This window comes from Cavia porcellus, unplaced genomic scaffold, assembly GCF_034190915.1.
Source record: "Cavia porcellus strain 051 isolate PalLab524CR breed Dunkin Hartley unplaced genomic scaffold, mCavPor4.1 scaffold_11, whole genome shotgun sequence".
Classification (NCBI taxonomy): domain Eukaryota; kingdom Metazoa; phylum Chordata; class Mammalia; order Rodentia; family Caviidae; genus Cavia; species Cavia porcellus.
Genome location: NW_026947494.1, coordinates 59,498,672 through 59,518,860, shown reverse-complemented (window position 1 = coordinate 59,518,860; position 20,189 = coordinate 59,498,672). Strand labels below are relative to the sequence as shown.

Genomic DNA, 20,189 nt, shown 5'->3' with positions numbered 1-20,189 from the left:
GTTCTAAGGCAGGAGCATCCTCCAATGCATTGATTTCCTATTAATTTTTACAGATTAACTGTATACCCTGAAAACTAAAAAGTTTTAGAAATTGTAGGCATTTCTGTAGACTCTGGATTGAACTCACTGGTGTTTTGGTATTAGATCCCATTTTAGTAGAAGAGTGCTTGGTTAGGTACTCATTCAAATTAATTCTTTGTTAGATCAGCCTCAGCATTTCTTCAGTCAGCAAAGATGACAATGTGAAGGGGTCACTATGAACTGATGTGCCAGATGTTCCACATCAGAAATCTATGCAGGGTGGGAAAACAGAGACAGACAAAGAGGTAGAAGTAGGCAAGGAGGAGACAGAGGAAAAGATGCGGGGGGGGGGGGTGTGGAGGAGAGGAAAGGAGCTAGGAGAGAGTAGAGAGGTATTGATTGAAATCAACCAAAGCTAACCATTGAAAATAAAAAAGCATCAAGAAACAAAAGATAAGCTATGGAAAGATATACTATGGAAAATCACTTTCAAAACTCTTTCTTTTGCCTGACTGCCCAAGGAAATATGCTTTCCCCAAGTCTTCCAGAGTCAGTCTTCCAGCACTCAGGTGCACAGAATGGGCCCATCAGCAACCTGACTTTCCCCGTCACCTCCTGAATTTGTCACATGAGCCTCATGCAACTTAGATCCAGCTATTTCTGCACACTCTTACACTGATTTAGAAAATGTCTTTCATACTTTGGTTTTGTTCTCTACTCAAGAAATGTCATTGGAGTCAGGATGATTCATTTTCATGAATGGACTTTTCTCCCTGTGGTTTTGCCTTAGATGAGTGTTGGACCTTGCTTGCATGCCTCGTTGAAGACACTGTTGTAAAACAAGTCTGTAAGACTGCTTGCATCCTTCTTCTTGTTCTTCCTTTCTTCAAATTCTAGAAATTAAAATCTATGTTTGTGTGTATTGTTTTGAATTTGAAATAAATTACTATGTCTGATGTCATAGCCTTTATTCACCTAAACGTCTCAGGGAGATGTATTTTATATAGATAGGTAATGTATGCTTGGGCACACACACATACACACACACAATACTATCCTACAATTTTGTTTAAATATTTCTGTTAGTAGTGATTCCATGTTAACTATGTGGTATTACTTGAAAGTAATCCCCAAAATTTTAAAAAAATTTGTTATTGTTGGTTTTTTTTGTACTGCTTTTTGATATTTTTTGCCCCATTTTCCACTTAATTTTGTGATGGATTTATATAAGCTCTTAGTGATTAATATTAATTATAGTCATAGTTATCATACTGAGAAAAGCATTGTTAGTTGACTTAGTACATCAGAAGTATACAGACACAAACCTGAATAGCTATGATGTCAGAGTGATGTAATCTTATGAGACCAACATCGTGTATGTGGACCACCATGATACTAAACATCCTTAGGCACCATATGATGCATCTGTCATATGCTGTATAATAATTTTTTCATGTTGTTGTACAGACAGCTGGGCAGAAGCTAGGCCTGGGAGAAAGGATTGGAGTTGTATCCATCCCAAAGAGGAAGAGCCCTCTCAAAACCACAAGAGTAGAAGTAGAGGACAGTGGTCACAGTGATGGTGAAACTTATGTGTTTATAACAATCATTTGTATGACCAGAAAATGAATAACTATTCAGTAACCTTTACTGAGATCCTGAGCTTTGGGCTGCTTTTGGGGGATTTCAGAGGCCAGTTTCTTTCCAGATTTAAATAATTTGAATGATTCACTGGACAGGATCCCCTGGGGATGGACAATCCCTTTCTGGGGCACTATGGTAAGGAGCTGAAAGGCCTGCTTTGGTGCTCCTGGGACCAGTTCCCTGGCTGACAGCATCTGTCTTTATGTGGAATGTTTTCCCCTTTTGCAAAGACCTTTCACATACTCTACTTGATGATTCTAGCAACTGGTATTGTAGAGTTGATTAGGACACACCAGAGTTTCCTATAATATTCCTTTTAACAGAGTAGAAAGAAATGGATCTCGAAGATAAGTGACTTTCCAAACTCACTTCTTGATTTAGTTAGTGAGGGGTGCAGTCCACTGTAATTGGTCTGTGTGACCCAAGGGAAGGGGCATACTTGGAGTGAAATGCTAGCTCAGCCACTTCCACTCTGACTGAAGGCAAGCAACTTCTCTTTGTGCTTTTATTTCTTATCTACAAAATGGGATAATGGTACCTGTCATGCCGCACTTCTTTGGGGATTAAATGATACAATACCTCGTTTCTTTCTTTTTTTCAGTTCTTTGACTTTTTAGATCATTGGTGGTTTTTGGTTTTGAGTGCCACCTGGACTTACACCAGAAGGAAGGGGTGAGTGATATGGAGACAGGACTTGGCGCCAAGCAGACACTGCATGCACCTAACTCCTCTTCCATCATCCAGCTCACAAACTCCTCAGAGCCAAGATGCCCTTGGAAGCTTTGATTTGAAGTGTTCTTGCCTGTTTTTATGTTCCCACTCATTCAAATGCCTTTTCTCATCATAACATTTAGAGAATTGTGGGCATTGAGAAATAACTTATGTTTTATAAAAAAATAGAGATCTCTTACTTATTTACCCAGTAGACCACTACAGAAGTAAGTTTAATGAGTGTCCACAATAGTTCATGCATGAACGTGAATGATCATTCATTGAAATAAGATTCTAGTAGCAGGCTACAAAGGAGAGCTTAATATCATGACTAAGAACAGAAGTCAGCAAATGATAGCCCTCAGGCCAAATCCTGCCCATGCCCTGCTTTTGTAAATAACGTTTTATTAGAAGCTAGGCACTCCCATTTGTTTACATAGTACCTTGGGCTGAATAGTTGCAACAGAGACTGTACATCTCACAAAGCAAAAATATGTATTATCTCACCCTTCCCTGTAAATGTTTGCCAACCCCTGGCTAAAAGCTGCTGCTTCTGGGCTATGTGACCTTTGTTAAGTCATTTGTACTCATTATACCTCAAATTCTTTATAAAATAGGGATGATAGTACTGATCCAACAAGACAATCTGTGTAAAAGCCTTGAGTGTGGTAAGTCTTCTATTTAACAATAGCTCTCCTGCTTATCAGTAATGTAATGGACTAACTAGAAGATTTGGGATAACACGCTCACCCTGGCCTTGGTTTTAAGCCTCCACCCTCCACCTTGTAGCTATTAATGTCAGCTAAATAACCCTCCTTTCCTGCCACAATCATGTTTTTTTTTTAACCAGCCATTTCAATGATCAGCCATTTCAATGCCATTAGCTCAACTTGCAGACATTAAAGACATACTCTTCCATTCCTCCACACTCAGTGTAGACATTTGGATCAGTGCCATTGAATATTTTCCAATAGTCTGTGCACACTATTGGGAGAGGGAGAATAGAGTGAATCATTTTGTTGGAATTAAATGTCAAGAGTACCAGCTGCTTCTTGCTAAAAATATGAGTTAGATATTCCAAAAGGTGTGAACCATCGATCAAAGTACAAGGGAAGATTTTGCATTTAGTTATTTGTTCTTAGAAAATTTAAAAAATATTAAAAAAAAAAAGAACCAATCTTTGACAAATGGCATTGGAAGCCATTAAGGAAGCTGAAAAAAATCATCAGTCTCCTTTGCCTCCTCCATCTGGTGGCAAAAGCTCTCTCAATGTAAAGAAGAAGTCTGATTCTGCACTCCCATCAGCATATAGAGGTGATTTCCAAGAGAGAAGTGAGAAAAAAAATTCCATAGCCCAACCTTTCAGAAGTATCACAGTCATACAGAGAGCAATCTGCTTTCTTCCTTACCATCAAGCCTTGCAGGTTTGAAGAGTCATGGGGTAGAGGGGTGATCACGCTGCAAACCCAGTTCCTCCCAGGTGGCTGGACAGGGCCTTGCCAAGAGGCAGATACCTGGGAGGAGGAAAGGGATGGGGGCAGTCTCCAGCTGAAGACTCATGTGTATGCAGTGCCCTTGTGACCCTGCCACCACCACACCAGCATGTAGCACGATCTGCTCAGGGTGCTTCCCTTTGTGGATTACTAGATCCCAGAGTGGCCACTGTCATAGACTTTATCTACTCAGGTGTGGCATAGAGAAAAATGCTCTCCTGATCCCTCACCCAACTCCTGGGTGGCCTGGGTGGGTGATAGAAAGGGATGACTGAAAGTCACAGGCTTCTTTTATTAGAATGCCTCCACTGCCAACCATGCCCACTTGCACGTCTACTCCCACTTCCCTTATTGCCCTTGCTCTGTCCTTTGTATTCAGCCAGATTCATTGAGTATGTCCCTTCAGGAGGTCACAGCCTGTGGGTAACTGAGTCTTTATAAGCGAATATCAGTGCCTGTGGCTTTAAGGTTAACTATCTAATTTTGATCTCTAGCTTTTTATCTTGCTAAGGATGTTCCCTGGGTCTAGACACTATACTCTTTTATACTTTGATTTTCATATAAGTACCAATAAAGCAGTTTTGAATGAAAACAAACCAACAAACAAACAGAGTGCCTGAACCCAGCCCAGAAATTTGAGGTAGTCTAAGTCTGGAAAGGAGCCTAAGCATTGTGTTTTTAGGAAAGTGGCTGGTGCATTGTATATTTAAAACTCTTCAAGTGATTCCAGTATGTTGAGATCTGTTATGCGCCAGGCACTTTTTTGGGGGGATAAAAACTGAACACTGGCCAGATACTTGTCTCGTGGGACATATGGTCTAGTGGGGCAGGTTGGATAATAAATGAATGGTCAGATACTTTGCTGATAGTGCTACCAAGGAAATAAAACTTGGCATTAAGAAGAGAGATGGGAATACTTATAACCTTACACAGTATTCCAATCATCATTGTGGTGGGCTTAGACTTTGTTTGTTTGCTTTTGTTATGCTCCAACTGTGCTCAAAGATGATGACAGGGCACACTCCTTGTTCTTCATGGTCACCCCCTTGTGTTGCCTGAGAACAGATTGACGGACAAGAGGGGACCCTGGTTTCTGATCAGCACAGATCAACCACAAGAGGGGGAAAACAACAGAGGGCATGCAGGACCCTCAGTGACTGGGGTCCAGGGTGCCCCAGCCCATTATCTCCCCTACATTAATAATAACTTCTTTGACTACCTCACTCTGAAGTAATATATTGAATATCACTTTCTGATTTGTATATTGGTAATACTAAAAGCAAATAGAACTGCAGTTACTATCTTGTGCTCTGCAAGATAATTAGCTTGTTCTATTTATTTCTAAGATAGACATCATGATTCCAGTTTTATAAACGTGGAAACTGGCTCAGAAACGTTTGTAGAACTCTAAACATGGCTTGTTTTTTTTAGATCTATTACATCTCTGCCAGCCCAGAGAATCTATGGTCTGTGACTCTCTCACTGGCTTGCCCAATGAGATGGCGACTCCCTGAAGAAAACACTCATCTCATGCATCTTTGGGAAGACTCATTTTTCTCCTACTTACCAGAAGCCTTGCTTGTGGGGTTATAAATACAATAATAGTCAGTTTTCAGGGTCCCTGGCCCCTGACAGTCAGCCCCGAAGCTGCTAGGAAGATTTCTGGGCTGAAAGCCTCAGTGAAGTTGTTCATAAGCTGTCTTGTGTAGGAGCAACGATGGTGACCCCAGACTCCAGACCTCCTGGGGGATCCTGTCTGACAACACTGAGACACCCCAAAGGAACTCCCAAAGCCCAGCACAAGCATTTGTAAGTAGGCTCTGTGAGCGTTAGCTCCTGAAAAGAAAAATTCAAAGAATATTATTTTATGGCATCTGCCTTTTTTTCTTATTAAACTTGTGAAAACTGGGAAAACAACCCCAAATAAAGAAGCATTCTGTTTCTAGATGAGGGATCATTATTTAATAAGATAAACTTAGAATTCTGAGTAATTGGATTCTGTAGCTAAGGAGGTAAAGGATGCCACACACACAGGAGACATTCAGATAGGGTTAGTAAGAAGCTATCTCTTTGATGAGAATAGCCTATTTTATTCATGTAACACACTCCTGAAGACTATGATAACTTAGATAAAAGGTGGTTTTCTAGTGTGTGTGTGTGTGTGTGTGTGTGTGTAACAAGGATGAAGAAAGCAAGGATATGGCTGTGGTGATGGCTTACTGAAAAAAACCTAGTGTAGAAAATTGAAATGTTACAATAACCTAAGGGTGGGGACACAAAATTGTCCCAATGTAACTTCTGTGTTTGAAGAGTAATTAAGTTGAAGAGTAATTAAGCCTCCGAGGTTTCATCAGTGTACACTGTCCCCTCTTTCCTCAGCATCTTTTCTTTGCATGCAGTTAGGGAGTGTCATTTTCAGAGGAGGATTCTAAAGGCTCTCCATGCTTGCCCTGCCCAAGCTCAGTGTAGAAGGCTGACAGCCCAGGGAGGTTTTTACTGGCCTTTCTGGTGCTTCTAATCACTGGATACCAGAGTTCTGATTTTAGATCCACTTGATGCCAGAATCCTAGATGTAAAGTAGTAGAGTTGGTCTTCAATACCAACAATGCTTCATAAACAATGTACAAATTCAGCATAATGCTCATGGCAATAAATAACCCACAGTGATAGTGTTTGCTGTAGCAAATTTCTCCACGTGACAAATTAATTCATTCTGATTTGGAACTGGCAACAAGTAGTAATATTAATTTACCAGATGGAGACAGGATCTGAATATATATGTGTTCCTAAAGCTGCAGACAGATGTGTCTTAAAAAGCAGATTTGCAATGCAGAAACACAACCAAGTAAGAGCTGTTGAGTATCTTCCTGACGCTCAGTATGATGCAAGGTGCAATGGGAGAGAAAAACTATGAATCCCAAGCTGCAGGGAGTTTCAGCTGTGGTTGGGAAAACAGAGTTTAACCACAAACCAATCGGAGTGTAATAAAGAGGAAAACATATATTTAATCTAGGGCTCAGTGAGGGTGATAACAATTGAATTGGAAAGAAAGGAAAGATAATTGGGCATAAAGGTAGGGGACAAAGTCTTCAGTAAAGAGGTTGAACCTAATTTCAGCCTGTAAAGGAGGAACTGTATCAATGAAAAGAGTATCCTTGGAGGGTTAGGCAGTCTAAACAACGATAAAGAGAGATGAGTTTGCCCCATGCGGTGAACAGTGAAAGCCTAGAAGGCGGCTGATAGGATTTTAAAGGAGAAGGTGGAACAGACTTGATTATAAAGAAATGTGAAAGTTAGGTAAAGGAGTTTGCATATGATTTGCTTTGTGTTCTCTGGTTAAAGACTATATTTGGTTACAAGCTGCAGACGTCTGAATATCATTTGCTTACTGGAGTAAGGATTCCTTTTCTTGAATTAAGCACCAAGAACAGTACCAAGTGAGTACAGTTCTACACTGTCACTTGCCCTCTACCTCTCTGCCTTACTTGGTAGGAAGCATTGCCATTAGGGTTGCTGCTTCATGGTCCCAATAAAGCAGTTCTACTCTCAGCTCTTAGCCACATTCAAAAAGAAGGAAGAGTTCAGCGGCATAAGCGCCTGCCTTGAAAGCAGGCAGTCGTGAGTTCAATCTCTGGTACCGATAAAAAGGAAAAAGACCAAAAAAAAAAAAAAAAAAAAAAAAAAAAAAAAAAAAAAAGGGTGGTCTGTGCATGAGGACAGCCAGAGCTTTTTCAAAAATCCTGGGTGCAAAATCAAGCAAAATCAATCACAAGCAAAGTCAAGGTTCTATTTCTTAAGGAAAAAGGAAAAATACGTATTGCAGCAGAAAATAGCCATCTCCGTGCACTGCGTTTAGCAATTGCTATACAATGTTGTATGAGTTCTTCAGCAGAGAGTTGTCTTAGGAAAAGCAGTGACTTTTTCTGGATGGTTTGGCATTGTTATGCAAGGGGTTTGGAAGGAAAGGAAAGAAGTATTCAGGAAGGTGTATGGAAGCTGCTCCAAGTCATCTTGGGGTAAAGTGATGGACCTGAAGACTAGAGTCTCAGACATGAAAGGAAAGAAGGAAACCAGGGAGTAGTTGTTCCCAAAGAGTGCTCCGTGACAACCACACAGCAACGCATGATCAAGGTGAAAGGTGCTGTCCAGTTGACTTCTTGGTCCTTTATTTTTTTCTTCTATGCATAAAGTTAACATTTGAGGTAGATACTTCTTAGAACAGGAGCAGTTGATAAAGAAAACACTGACAATCAGAGACATGTTGAAAGATTAACAGATCCTGGAGTATTATCATATTTTAACCTAAACAGTGTCTAGGGAATAAACAAATAGATTCGAAGTCAGAGGATTCTAATATGAATGTGTGTCTTCCTGAACATGAGCTTCTCTTTCCAGGGACATCCTCAAAACACTCTACTCAGCAGGCTGCTAGTAACCTCCAGAATGCATCTGGGTTTAAAAAGCAAAATGAGGGCCCAGGGGCTGGGTGTAGCTCAGGGATAGAGCACATGCCTAATGTTCAAGGCCACAAGTTCCATCTCTAAAATGGAAAAAAAAAAAAAAAAAAAAAAGGAAGAAAAATTAAGCCTAAAAACAAAACATGTTACATTCCTTTTCATGACTAATCCTAAACAATGACTAATTCTAAACAAAGAAAGCATTTTGGCTACTCATGGAACGGGAGCAAAAAAGGGAAGAATAAAAAGGAAGGAATTCCACAGACCTTTTTTGGGTAGTTTTATTTATTAATTATTATAAAAGAACAGAATAAAATTTTCTTAAGACTCAAAAATTACTGCAATTTGAAAGTATATCTCTTTAAAATATCATTAAGTGCCAGTACAAAATAGTACAGATGAAGAAGCCATTAGGAAGTGTCCCTGGTCTCTGGGGGATCCAGCCCATGGCAGTGCCACATCCCAGGTGTGGGCACAGGCTGTGGGAGCCAGGAGAAAGGGGGCACTGTCTAAGGGCTGCAGCTTACTTTGCACTTTGATATTTTATAGTTCTGCAGTAGCACAAATAGAACTGGACTTTTATTTTAGCTAGAAAGGAACTTTTAGGCAACTCAACTACATGAAGGGAAAGACCCAACACTGTTGGAGCCGAAAGGGTCCCCATCTAAGCATCTCAGACTTCCTTCCCAGCACTGGGGAAGGAGTCAAGGAGAAACTCGGGGGATGGGTGGAATGGAGAAACTGGAATAGTCCTATTTGCAATGTGTAACTCTATAATTGCTATGCATCTGCATACCAAACGCATCCTGACCTGGCCTTTCAAGACTGACTGTCCTTTTAAAAAATTTACACACATCTGGCTCTCAGTGCAGTTAATGAAAGGTCAGCCACAATTTACATGTCACCAGAGTCTTCCTCTGTTGTCCAGAACACATGGATAGTACGGCTGGGTCACTGAGTGGAAAAGAGAGGTAGTTTACTCTCTTCCTTCACATCTACAGATATTCCTTCATCCCTTTCATGTTGTTCTGATATTTTAATAATACATACAAGAAATTTAAAGAAAACGGTTTCTTATGTGTGTCAAAGAAATGTAGTACTGCTTCTTGTTCTCTCAGATTCAGTGAATCAAGCTACTTCTCCAAGATGTTTCTGTTATAGCCCTTACAACATTTTTGGCACATCTGGCTGTCCACTTTTTTACCAGATGCTGAATTCCTTATATCTTGTATTTGGCTAATTCGATGTTGCCTTCCTGACACCTTCATAGGCCAGGCACAAGAGGCACCTGAAGCAGTTTGCTGAGTGAATGCCTTTGGGGAGGGTTCTCCCAGTTTGAATATTTTCTGCTATTTATACTTACTACCCTGATAGTAGAAGCCTGGATTGTTGTTTTATTATTTTTCATATTGCTGAGCCAAAATACCTGACATGCAAAGTTAAAGAGGGAAAGGTTTATTTAGCTCACAGTTTGTAGAGGTTTCAGTCCATAATCATCTGGCTCCAAGGTTAAGTGGCATGGCAGACAGGCATTGCAGAGGAAAAATAGTTCATGATGGGCATAAGGTAGCAATAAAGGGACCACCACAGCTCTCTGCATCCCTTATATCTTATCCAGGCTACTATGGCAGGTAGCACTCATATTCTTAGTCTTAGTGCCCTTGATCTTGATATTGTACCCTGAGTCAGTTCCAGCATCACACACTCTAGATCCAGCCACCTCTGAAAAAACTCCACCTATGACCACATGAAGCTCGTGGGGACATCTAGACATGAGCCAAAACAGTCATAAAACTGCATGTCCAAGGTGTACGACAGGTGATGCCTGCTAAAGGCATCAAAAGGCATTGAGCAGAAAAACCAATGAAATACTTCAAGAGGATTTGTCATAGCTTCAAAGATATGAGATCTTCAGTTTAATTCTGTCTGAATGTCTGCTGTTTGAAAGTCACTATGAATTTTTAAAGTGCAAATGTTTGAATAGCGACACCATTCCTACTATATGAAAATATATCTTGGGAAGATATGCCAGGGAATCTCTTTTCCACCCAGGGAATGGTCTAGGTCTGAAGATGCCTTCCTATGGGATTTGAAGGGAATGGGTCCTCCTGAAGTTGGTAACTTGGCTGCTTGATTCCCAAGCGTACCTCTTCCCTGGCCCCCAAGAATACTATCTTCTCTAGAGACAACCAGATCCTTGTATTTCCTTCCAGAGATAAACTATGTGTCCATAAAGACGGGAGTATATATATTCTATAAATGTATTTAATGAGAAGAATGATTTTAGTGAACAGATTCAAGAGAAAAAAGTCAGTTCAGTGTATGAGAAGGTGAATGAGAAGACTTTGAACTAAAAAATGTAAGGTGAGACAAATAAAGATTCAAATAAAGAGTAGTTCTGCAATGACTCATCAGAAGACAGAAATAGAGCAAGAAAACAAAGAAACAGTAAGATCACAGCTCTATCACATGCCACTAGCATGGGCATTTCCAAGAGCTAATGACCCTTTGCATGAAGACTCACGAGGACCTGCAGCCATGGCCCAAGTGAGGCCCTTGTGGTGGCCTGCCCTGCTTGCAGGGTTGCTGGAACAGGGACAAGTTCTGTCTGGTGACATGCTCTCAGAGGCTCAGTGGCTTTTGATCACTGTCAACTTGAACATGTCTTCAGACCACACACACACTCATTTATTTTATTTCTGTGAAGTAGGACATTTATTTCACTTTTCAAGCCAAAGGTATATGACATGAATTGGCCACGGGCCTGAGCCACAGTGGAGCAGGGGTTATACCTTCCAGGGAGCAGTCTTCTAGTCACTGAAGCACCTGGGCTGAGCCACCTTTCTCCCTGGAGAAGTTCTTAGCAGTTGACTTATTGAAAGTTGGCCAGAGTAGACAGCAACAGGACAAGCTCACCCATTACTCCTTCCTTCAGAAACACCAATGCTTGGGAAACTTATGCTTGGGACTAAGGAGCAAGAGCAAGCTAGAGCATGGAATTTATCAAGTAAATTCCCCAAAACTTAATGATTCTCAGCCCCCCCCCAATATATATATATATATATATATATATATATATATATATATTTTGTATAGATATAGATATATCACCATGCAAGTCTCTTTTTAGTCAAATTATGTCAGGAATGTAGGACAACCCCCCTATCCCACCCCCCACCCTCCTGCTGAATGTACACAGGTGATTAACAGCACAGGACCCTGCTGGTGAATGGAATATTATACAAATGTGAGTCTCCCTTTGGACTGAACAAGAATTAATATCATTCATTTCTTATAACCCAATTTTATTCCTTTTCATTTACACTAGGATATATTATTGGGCACACTTCACAGAAATGAATTGGTTAGGGGGCCTTGTCACCTCGAGGTCCACCTTGATGGCTGGACATTTCACAAATATCCTCAGTTATTCTTCTAATAATGATGTGCAGAGTACCTTATTTTTGGTATAATTCTTGAGTTGTATAAAATTAACCAATTCAGTTATGTAACCATTACCAAGATCAAAATACAAAATATTTCCGTCATATCCGCACCCACTGAATAAACACTGCTCGAAGTTGCATTTCTAAAATAGGTTCATTCTATAGCTGACCAGCCTCATCAGTTATGTGCTGTTCTCACCACAACCACTGCTTGCTTTCCAGTCTCATCCACAATGTGCTGCTGTTCTCAGAGACAGATAAAGGGAAGCTTTCTAAAGAGTATGTCTGTTTTGCTTAGTTAGGAGTGAGTATATTGAGTTTACTTGACCTGTGAATATAAAACAAAACAAAGAAAGTTGGAGACAAATTCTATCCTTCCAATTAAGCTCCATTCATAAGAGATCTATTAGCTCTGAGCGCCAGGTAAGGGAACTGCTAAGTCGCATCTCCGGTGCATTTCCTTCCTCTAAATGAGGACAGCAACAACCCCAATACTCCAGCAGCTGCTGCAGAGCTCAAGTCGCTGCATCCACTCCAGCTTTTCAGAAAGCAGTCTCATAATAAGCACTTAAAACTTTATCTTTCCTAAGTGAAACATACCTCCGTTTTAGCCTACGCAAGTTGGCAACTGCATTTGCTCTTGGTTTTTCATTAATTGTCATTAAAATACATTAAAATGGTATCTCCATATTCATTCTGGGCATTTTAAAAAATAAAAAAACTCAACTTGACTTTGTGTTATGTCTAGCTGGTATTTAGAAGCTTTCAGAAAATCATGTGAGTTCAGTTAACTACTTCATGTGTGAACAAGTTTCATTGTCAAGTAATGCATTCTGTTCACCTAGGGAGCTAACAGATTACTTCTTACAACAAAATTGGGGGAATTGGGGTTTATAAAATAAAAGAGGGCAAGAAGGGCATCTGAAAGAACCCTGGGATCTAGCTACCAGACCTTTGGTCTCATCGTTCTGGATTTAGCACTGACCCAAGGAGTGACAAGGAAGGACTTTCATTTCTTTTGGGACTCCAAGTGTCTGCAAAGAATGATCAAAAAGGTGGTGAGTGCTGCACCTGACTGCCACCCAACAGAAAGGCGGTCTTGTGAAAATACAATGTGTGTGTCTGCCAGATACGTGCAGAGACCTGTCCATTCTTGCCAGCCTGAATCCTTCCTGCCGAATACCTACCTGGGAGGAAGTCAGCAGCACAACTACATATATATTAAGATGAATATTTCCAACCATTAGAATATTTAAGTCTTCAAATCTTTAGCTATACCACAAATTCAGGAAAAACCAGTTGAGGCATTAAAATGCTACCCCACACAAGCCTTATACCAAGGTCCTTTGATGAGCAGGCAGAGAGGGTAAACCAGCACCCAGCACCCTCTCCTGCCCTCCTGCTTCCCACCCCTCGCCCATCTGGTGCCGCTCTTCATCCCCTATGTTTCTTTACCCCCACCTTCTCCCTGCTTTCATCTCTGTGGACAGCAAAGCTCTAGGGCCAACCACATAAGTATACACCACACTCAAATTAAAAGGGAAATGGATCCTCCTAAAATGGAATCTTTTCCCAAGAAATAATGGAAAGTTTCAAGAAAAATGCAGTGTCTGTCTTCAGATGACAGGGAATGTTCTCCAGTGAATTTCAGGATGAACAGAAATCAGTGTGGTGGAACAGAGACAAATCTGCCCTTGGCATGCTGACTCACTGTCACTGCCTAACAGCGCTTACTGGAATGACCTTCAATTCAAACGAGAACCACAAAATACCAGTAATTTTATCTGGGGAACATTTATATTTTGGTGCAGTAGGTGAATTCCTAATTAAAGGGCATTATTAGAAGCAATTTTTCCCAAAACTAAATGTGGTTTCTTCTTAGTTAAGTCTCATATTTCTAATCGACCCTTATCTTTCAAAGAAAAAATTTTTGATTGGGTTTTTAAAATTCATTCATTCCCCATTTCCTCATAACTAATGGTCAAGAATAATACTTGTTTAGGAATTTATCTCACATTCCCCCAGATCCTTTAACACAGATTGACCCAGTTTTCAGGTTATTTTCTTGTTTTGTTTTGTTTTAGACAGGGTTTTGCTATGCTGTTTGGCTTTGAACTCACAGAAACCCTCCTGCCTCCGCCTCTCAAGTGCTGGGACTACAGGCACATGCCACCACACCCAATTGACCCAGTATTTTCTGCCTTAACTCATTTGTAGCCTTTTGGAAGATAAAATTATTTCAGTGACTGAGTAGGTAGGTATCATGAAAGACTGGGGCCCTTAGAACAGTCTCTGGCCATAGTAATGAAAATATATGATTCTTCTAAAGTCTTTCCCTTCATTAGCACAAAGGGTAAACTAAGTTCTTCAGAGTAGAGCACAGGGGGACCACCACTCTTGATTTACAGTTCCCATTCTCAATTCAGAAGTCTTTCTAACACTTCTGCCCTTTAGACTTTTCAGGAATCTATTTTCTGGCTGGGTTGCAAAACTTCGTGGCACTTAGAGAATGGTTCCACAGCCTTAGTGTAAGCAGCATATGCAGCTTCCCTTAATCTGAGACTGACTCAGAAAATTGTCCTTGAAAAGTGAAGAGGTAAATGAATCAAGTACTCTTCACAATGACTATCCTAGAACTTATGAGGATGCTGATGATCTGACTGGGATTACACCAAAGTCATCCTCATTCTAAACAACTTAAGATAAAACTATTTATTTTGGTGTTTCATATGAAGACTTTAAACTCAAGAACCATTCATTCTTCTCAAATCTCAAAGCAGGTACATGCCAGGTCCTGAAGATGTAGCAGAGAATTAAACAGACCCCGTCCCTGTCCTCATAGTCTAGAGGCAATTGCAAGTGCTGCTTTGCCAATATTGATCCAACACTATCGCTGTGTCTGAGACTTTGGGTTTCACAGACAGATCCTCTGACCCTAGGAAACTGACCTTCAGTATTAGATTACGGGCAATTCTTCTCACACACTAGCTGTAATAAAACAGCCAATCTCCTTTACTTACACTTCCCACTCCTCAAAGAATCTGTTAGTAATGCAGACAGAAAGATATTCTTCATCATAGGAATGGGAGTGTAGAGGCGAGATGGGGGAGTAGTTTAAGCTAGAAACTTATTCTGCACACAGAATGAATACAGTCACTGACCTTTTGTATTTACTTCACTATTGGGACAAGATCAACTCAGTTAAATGAGTGAAGTGTTGGTTTTGAACTTGCAGAGAAGAAACTCGGACACCTTCCACCAGTGACCAACAGCTTCATTCCGGTAAACAGAGATGATGCAAGCATCAGTCCTCTGATGCCCGAGGCTTCCTTCTTGTCCACGCTGTCTTAGCCACCACACTGGCTAGTGCTTCATCCATTCTGTCACACACATGCTATTATAAGTTTCCAGTCACCCTAATGGGATATTGAGACACCCACTCCACGGGCAAGAACATCAGGCTTTGCAATTAATGTGTCCAAACCCCAGGGCCCTCCCACATACAAACTGCTACCGCAGAGCCAACGTTTAAGCACAGACCTCAGACTCCAAACTTATCTAAAATGTGCATTCTTCTTTCTTTTTGCATGTGATCTCAACACCATGTCCTGGTGGGAAACTGTCTTACAACCTGCTGGGTTTTTCCAGGAGATCTAGAAGCAGCCCTTGATAGGACAGCGTTTGTAGTTGCGCCCCGCCCCCTCCAAGCCCGTCCCTTAGTTTGAACATCTCAGCTGGATTGCTGCTCCCACTCCTCTCTCTCCACCCACACGGAATCCTATAGTTGTCATGGATGCCTGTGGGTGTATTTTTAGAAATAGAAGGGGGCATGTGGATGGCACACATGGAGGTTTTCCAGGAGTCTATTAATATTTTTTGCTGAAGACACACAGACTTTTAACTTGACTGATTCAAGATAAATTGCCTCCTAAGGAAGATACCCTTTCCTTGCTCTTCCCTTGAACGCTTCCCATCCTCAGCATGGGTAGTTTCTGACTTTGTCATTGTTCTGCCCCCTAGGGCTTGGCCTTTTCTCCTGGTGCTCAAAGACATGGGTATTAATAACTAGCAGCAGCTATACTTGACTTTTTGCCAAGAAAGTCAAAGAAGAAAGCAGATCGCCCTCTTTCTCTAACTCCTTCTCCCTCTTCCTTGCCTTCTTGACCTCTTTCCTTGACCCTTTCCTTGACCTGTCCTTGAGATTGGCAATGCTCCTTAAGATCCTTCTGTAGAAATGTAGGCACTTTTAAGGATCTATTCAAATGTCAGTGGGTAGATTCCAAGCTCTTTAAAATCTCTTTGTGTTACTGATTTTTTTTCGTAGCATGCAGGATATTTTGGGGGTGAGAAAACAGCCAGACAGAAACTGGGCAAAATTAATTTTATGAAATTAAGATGAAGTCATTGCACTGGGGACATGACTGTGCCAATTACGTTTTAAAAATACCGTCTCTGTTCAACAGTGTTTCCTTGTTTTATTGGGTTGATGGTAATTAAAGTGTAGACACTGAAGTAAACATGCCTTTAGGATTAATTTTCTGTTAGGAGCATTACTCCTAATATGAACTAGGACTTGTTTCCTTTGATCATATCAGAATAAGGCAGAACCAGTTTGCTTTTGGATGGGCTCAGCCGTGACAGTGACAGATACTCACAACCTGGGTGACTTCTCCAGTCTGAGCAGGCTTTTCTGCAAAAGTAATCTAGCTTCATGAGGCTATAAAACCAACTGAGGCTAAAATGAAATGTCAGAGAAAGAATCTACAGCTTTCTATCCAACCGAACACACTTAGCCTTGTCAGAAAACTGATTATCTTTATAGACGCAACAAATTCTTGGATCAGATCCCGACTCTGTAACTGTAAATGAATGTATGAGTCAGGACCTGCTGCCCCCTCAGGCCAAGGGATCACCTGGTAGCCCCAGGAAGCAAAGAGCCTCTGCCCTTCTGGTCCTCCTCCTATGCTCTCCCCAGCCACAGCCTTCCAGTCTTGTAAAGCAAGGCCTGTCCTTCTTCTGCTGCCCTCTTCACTTCCTACAAATGCCCAAGGCAGCAGTGAGGAATGACCTCACATTTTTGGTAAGACTTTTAAGAGGAAGTAAAGACAAGACACAAGTGGGACCTCCCACTTACTGGGCACACAAACTCTTGCTCTTTATTACTAAGGCCCAAACCCAAGGAATGAACAGCAGACTGAGAACATCTCACATAAATACAGAGTATTAATAAACAGCATTATTTTAGTTTATTTTATTTGATTAGTTCACAGAACAGCTTTAAAGAATGCCCAAATAGGGGCTGGGGATTTAGCTCAGTGGCATAAGCGCCTGCCTTGCAAGTGTGCGCTCATGAGTTTGATCCCTGGTACCAATAAAAATGAAAAAGACAAAAAAAATAAAGGAATGCCCAAATACTCATATAATAGGAACATGTATTTTCACTTCTCAGTTCAGTTGTTTGTAGATGCACTTGGTAATCAAATATTACAATGCCAATTTTGCTTCAATTATGTTATATTTCTCAACTTTCTCAAAAAGGCAATGCAATGCAATTTGCTAATGTCTTTGATCATTCTGAAAACTGCATATGTTTCACAAGAACTATGAAAAGTCACTGGAAACTGTTGGCCCTTCTACCCTAGGACCTCACCCTGTTTGGTTTGCCAGAGCCCTGAGTCAGTCCAGCCCTCAATTCCTGTTCCAGCCCTGTCTCCAGTGTCACTAGGTTACACCTTGCCATGCTAATTGGTTCTGTGTCAGCCTCTGCTGAGGAATGGAACCCAGTAAACTCAGAGGACTTGAGTAGACAGCATCTGGTTCATTCTATCAGCGTCCAGGTGAGGGAAATAGAAAAACAACCAGGAGACCTGTGAAAAGGAGTGTGGTCTTGGGCCAGACTTCTGACCGGTTCTTGTTGACATGCCTGACTAGTCACCAGGATAAGGTAGCTAGCTGCACAGTCAGCTGCCACAGGAGTCACCAAAACCTATCTTTCTCTTGGACATTTACAGGCAAACAGAGGCCCAAGTGCAGATTTAGTGAGTCATAATCTTGGGAATTTCCCCGTCAAGCTGAATCTGGCTGAATATTCAAACACATTGTCAAAATGACTTCATAACTTAGTTTTCCCTGTTTTTCCTAATCATATCAGTCTTGTCCATTGGTACCGGGTAGCACAACTTGCTCAGAATGGTCACTCAGAAAGATTAGTTCTGAGACCAACGTTATACTCCCTTCCCCTTCATGACCTTGAACACCTCCATCTTCCTCTGCGGAGGCTCACATAAAGCCAGAGTAGTGAAAATCGGTTTCCTTATGGAAGAAACCATCCGAGAAGACATGCTTCCTTCATCATTAAAAGATGCAATCGCATGTCAGATTGAACAGGCCCAAGTGTAGACCTCTCCGTGCAGTACCAGTGTGAGGAGAGTGTGTCGATTTGCCTTTAGGTCTTTGGACCTCATTTTAAATGAGGACAAGGACCAGATAAGTTCTCAGGTTTCTTTCGAACAAGCCCCTCGCCTGCAGCCGAGGTTCTGCAGCTGGCTTCGCTCCGAGCCCAGTGAGATTCAGCCCTAGGTAGAGGCCTCCGCAGGAGACAGTGCTCTCCACACTAGAACTGCGCGCGCGGGAAGGAAGAGCGCACAAGTGCGCTGAACAGCCCTCAGTAAGACCAGGATTAAGCAAGTCTTGTCTTCCCCCAAATTAGTATTGACCGGTAACCAGAACCCCTATGGGCAAAGAAACGTCAAAGCAAAGCAAAACAAAAACACCAGCAATGACTTTGTTTCTGTTTAAAGGAAAACCGCCAAGGATGCAGAAGGAAATGAAGATGGTCAAAGACGAAGATGCGCGTTTCAACTTGGCTGTGAAGAGGACCCCGTGCTTTCCCCACTGCCTGCAGCCGGTGGCTTCCCGAGGGAAGGCACCCCAGAGACACCCCCTTCCTGAAGCCCTCCGAGGGCCGTTCTCCCAGTTTCGATATGAACCCCCAACAGGGCACCTGGACGGGTTCCCCGGGGTCTTCGAAGGAGGCGGGTCCCGCAAGCGGAAGAGCATGCCCACCAAGATGCCCTACAGTCACGCCGCGGAGGAAGCCCTGCTCGGCCTCCCCTCGCAGGAGAGCAAAGCCCGCGGGCCCGCAAGCCTCCCGCTGCTCTTCCCGCAGCCCCCGCGCCCCAAGTGTGACTCGCAGATGATCGACCTGTGCGACGTGGGCTTCCAGTTCTACCGCGCGCTGGAGCCGCTGGCCAGCAAGCCCATTAAGCAGGAGCCCCTCAAGCAGGAGCCCCTCAAGCAGGAGCCCCTCAAGCCCAGCGCTGTGTGGCCGCAGCCGGCGCCCCCGCCCTTCCTGCCCGCGCCCTACCCTTTCTACCCCAAAATGCACCCGAGCCTGGTGTTCCCCTTCTTCGTGCCCACCTCCTCGCCCTTCCCCTTCGGCCGGCACCCCTTCCTGCCCAAGCAGCCGCCGGAGCCTCCGCTGACCCGCAAGGCAGAGCCCCCAGAGAGCAAGGAGGCCAAGCAGAAGGTGGAGAGGGTGGACGTGAACGTGCAGATCGACGACAGCTACTACGTGGACGTGGGCGGGGCACAGAAGCGCTGGCAGTGCCCGACCTGTGAGAAGTCCTACACCTCCAAGTACAACCTGGTGACCCACATCCTGGGCCACAGCGGCATCAAGCCGCACGCGTGCAGCCGCTGCGGGAAGCTTTTCAAGCAGCTCAGCCATCTGCACACGCACATGCTGACGCACCAGGGCACGCGGCCCCACAAGTGCCAGGTGTGCCACAAGGCCTTCACCCAGACCAGCCACCTCAAGCGCCACATGATGCAGCACAGCGAGGTGAAGCCGCACAACTGCCGAGTGTGCGGCCGGGGCTTCGCCTACCCCAGCGAGCTCAAGGCGCACGAGGCCAAGCACGCGAGCGGGCGGGAGAACATCTGCGTGGAGTGCGGGCTCGACTTCCCCACGCTGGCCCAACTGAAGAGGCACCTCACCACGCACCGGGGCCCGGTCCAGTACAACTGCTCCGAGTGCGACAAGACCTTCCAGTACCCCAGCCAGCTGCAGAACCACATGATGAAGCACAAGGACATAAGGCCCTACATCTGCTCCGAGTGCGGCATGGAGTTCGTGCAGCCCCACCACCTCAAGCAGCACTCACTTACCCACAAGGTACTGCGCAGGGTGGAAGGGTGCCGGGGCGGAAATGAGGAGGGCCCCCTTACCTTACCTTACCTTACCTTACCTTACCTTACCTTACCTTAGAGGATTGGCAAATGGTGAGGCCATAGGCTGTCAGGAAGCCCTCTCCCATGTAAGGTGGGCCTGGCAGCAAAGAATGCCGATATCCAGAAAAGAAAATGAGGGATGGTGTTACTGCACGGCTGCTGCTGCCTAGCCCCCAAGAATCCCT

At 43.1% G+C, this 20,189-nt stretch overlaps 1 protein-coding gene across 1 annotated transcript in view; it reads left to right on the top strand.

The window, feature by feature from the left end:
• Window positions 1–20,189, top strand: part of Znf366 (zinc finger protein 366) — a 64,836-nt gene that overhangs the window by 24,762 nt on the left and 19,885 nt on the right. The window contains exon 2 of the mRNA XM_003461604.5: window positions 18,573–19,948. Coding sequence (XP_003461652.1) covers window positions 18,587–19,948 — 1,362 coding nt within the window. The 5' untranslated portion in view covers window positions 18,573–18,586. The remainder of the gene's footprint in view (window positions 1–18,572; window positions 19,949–20,189) is intronic.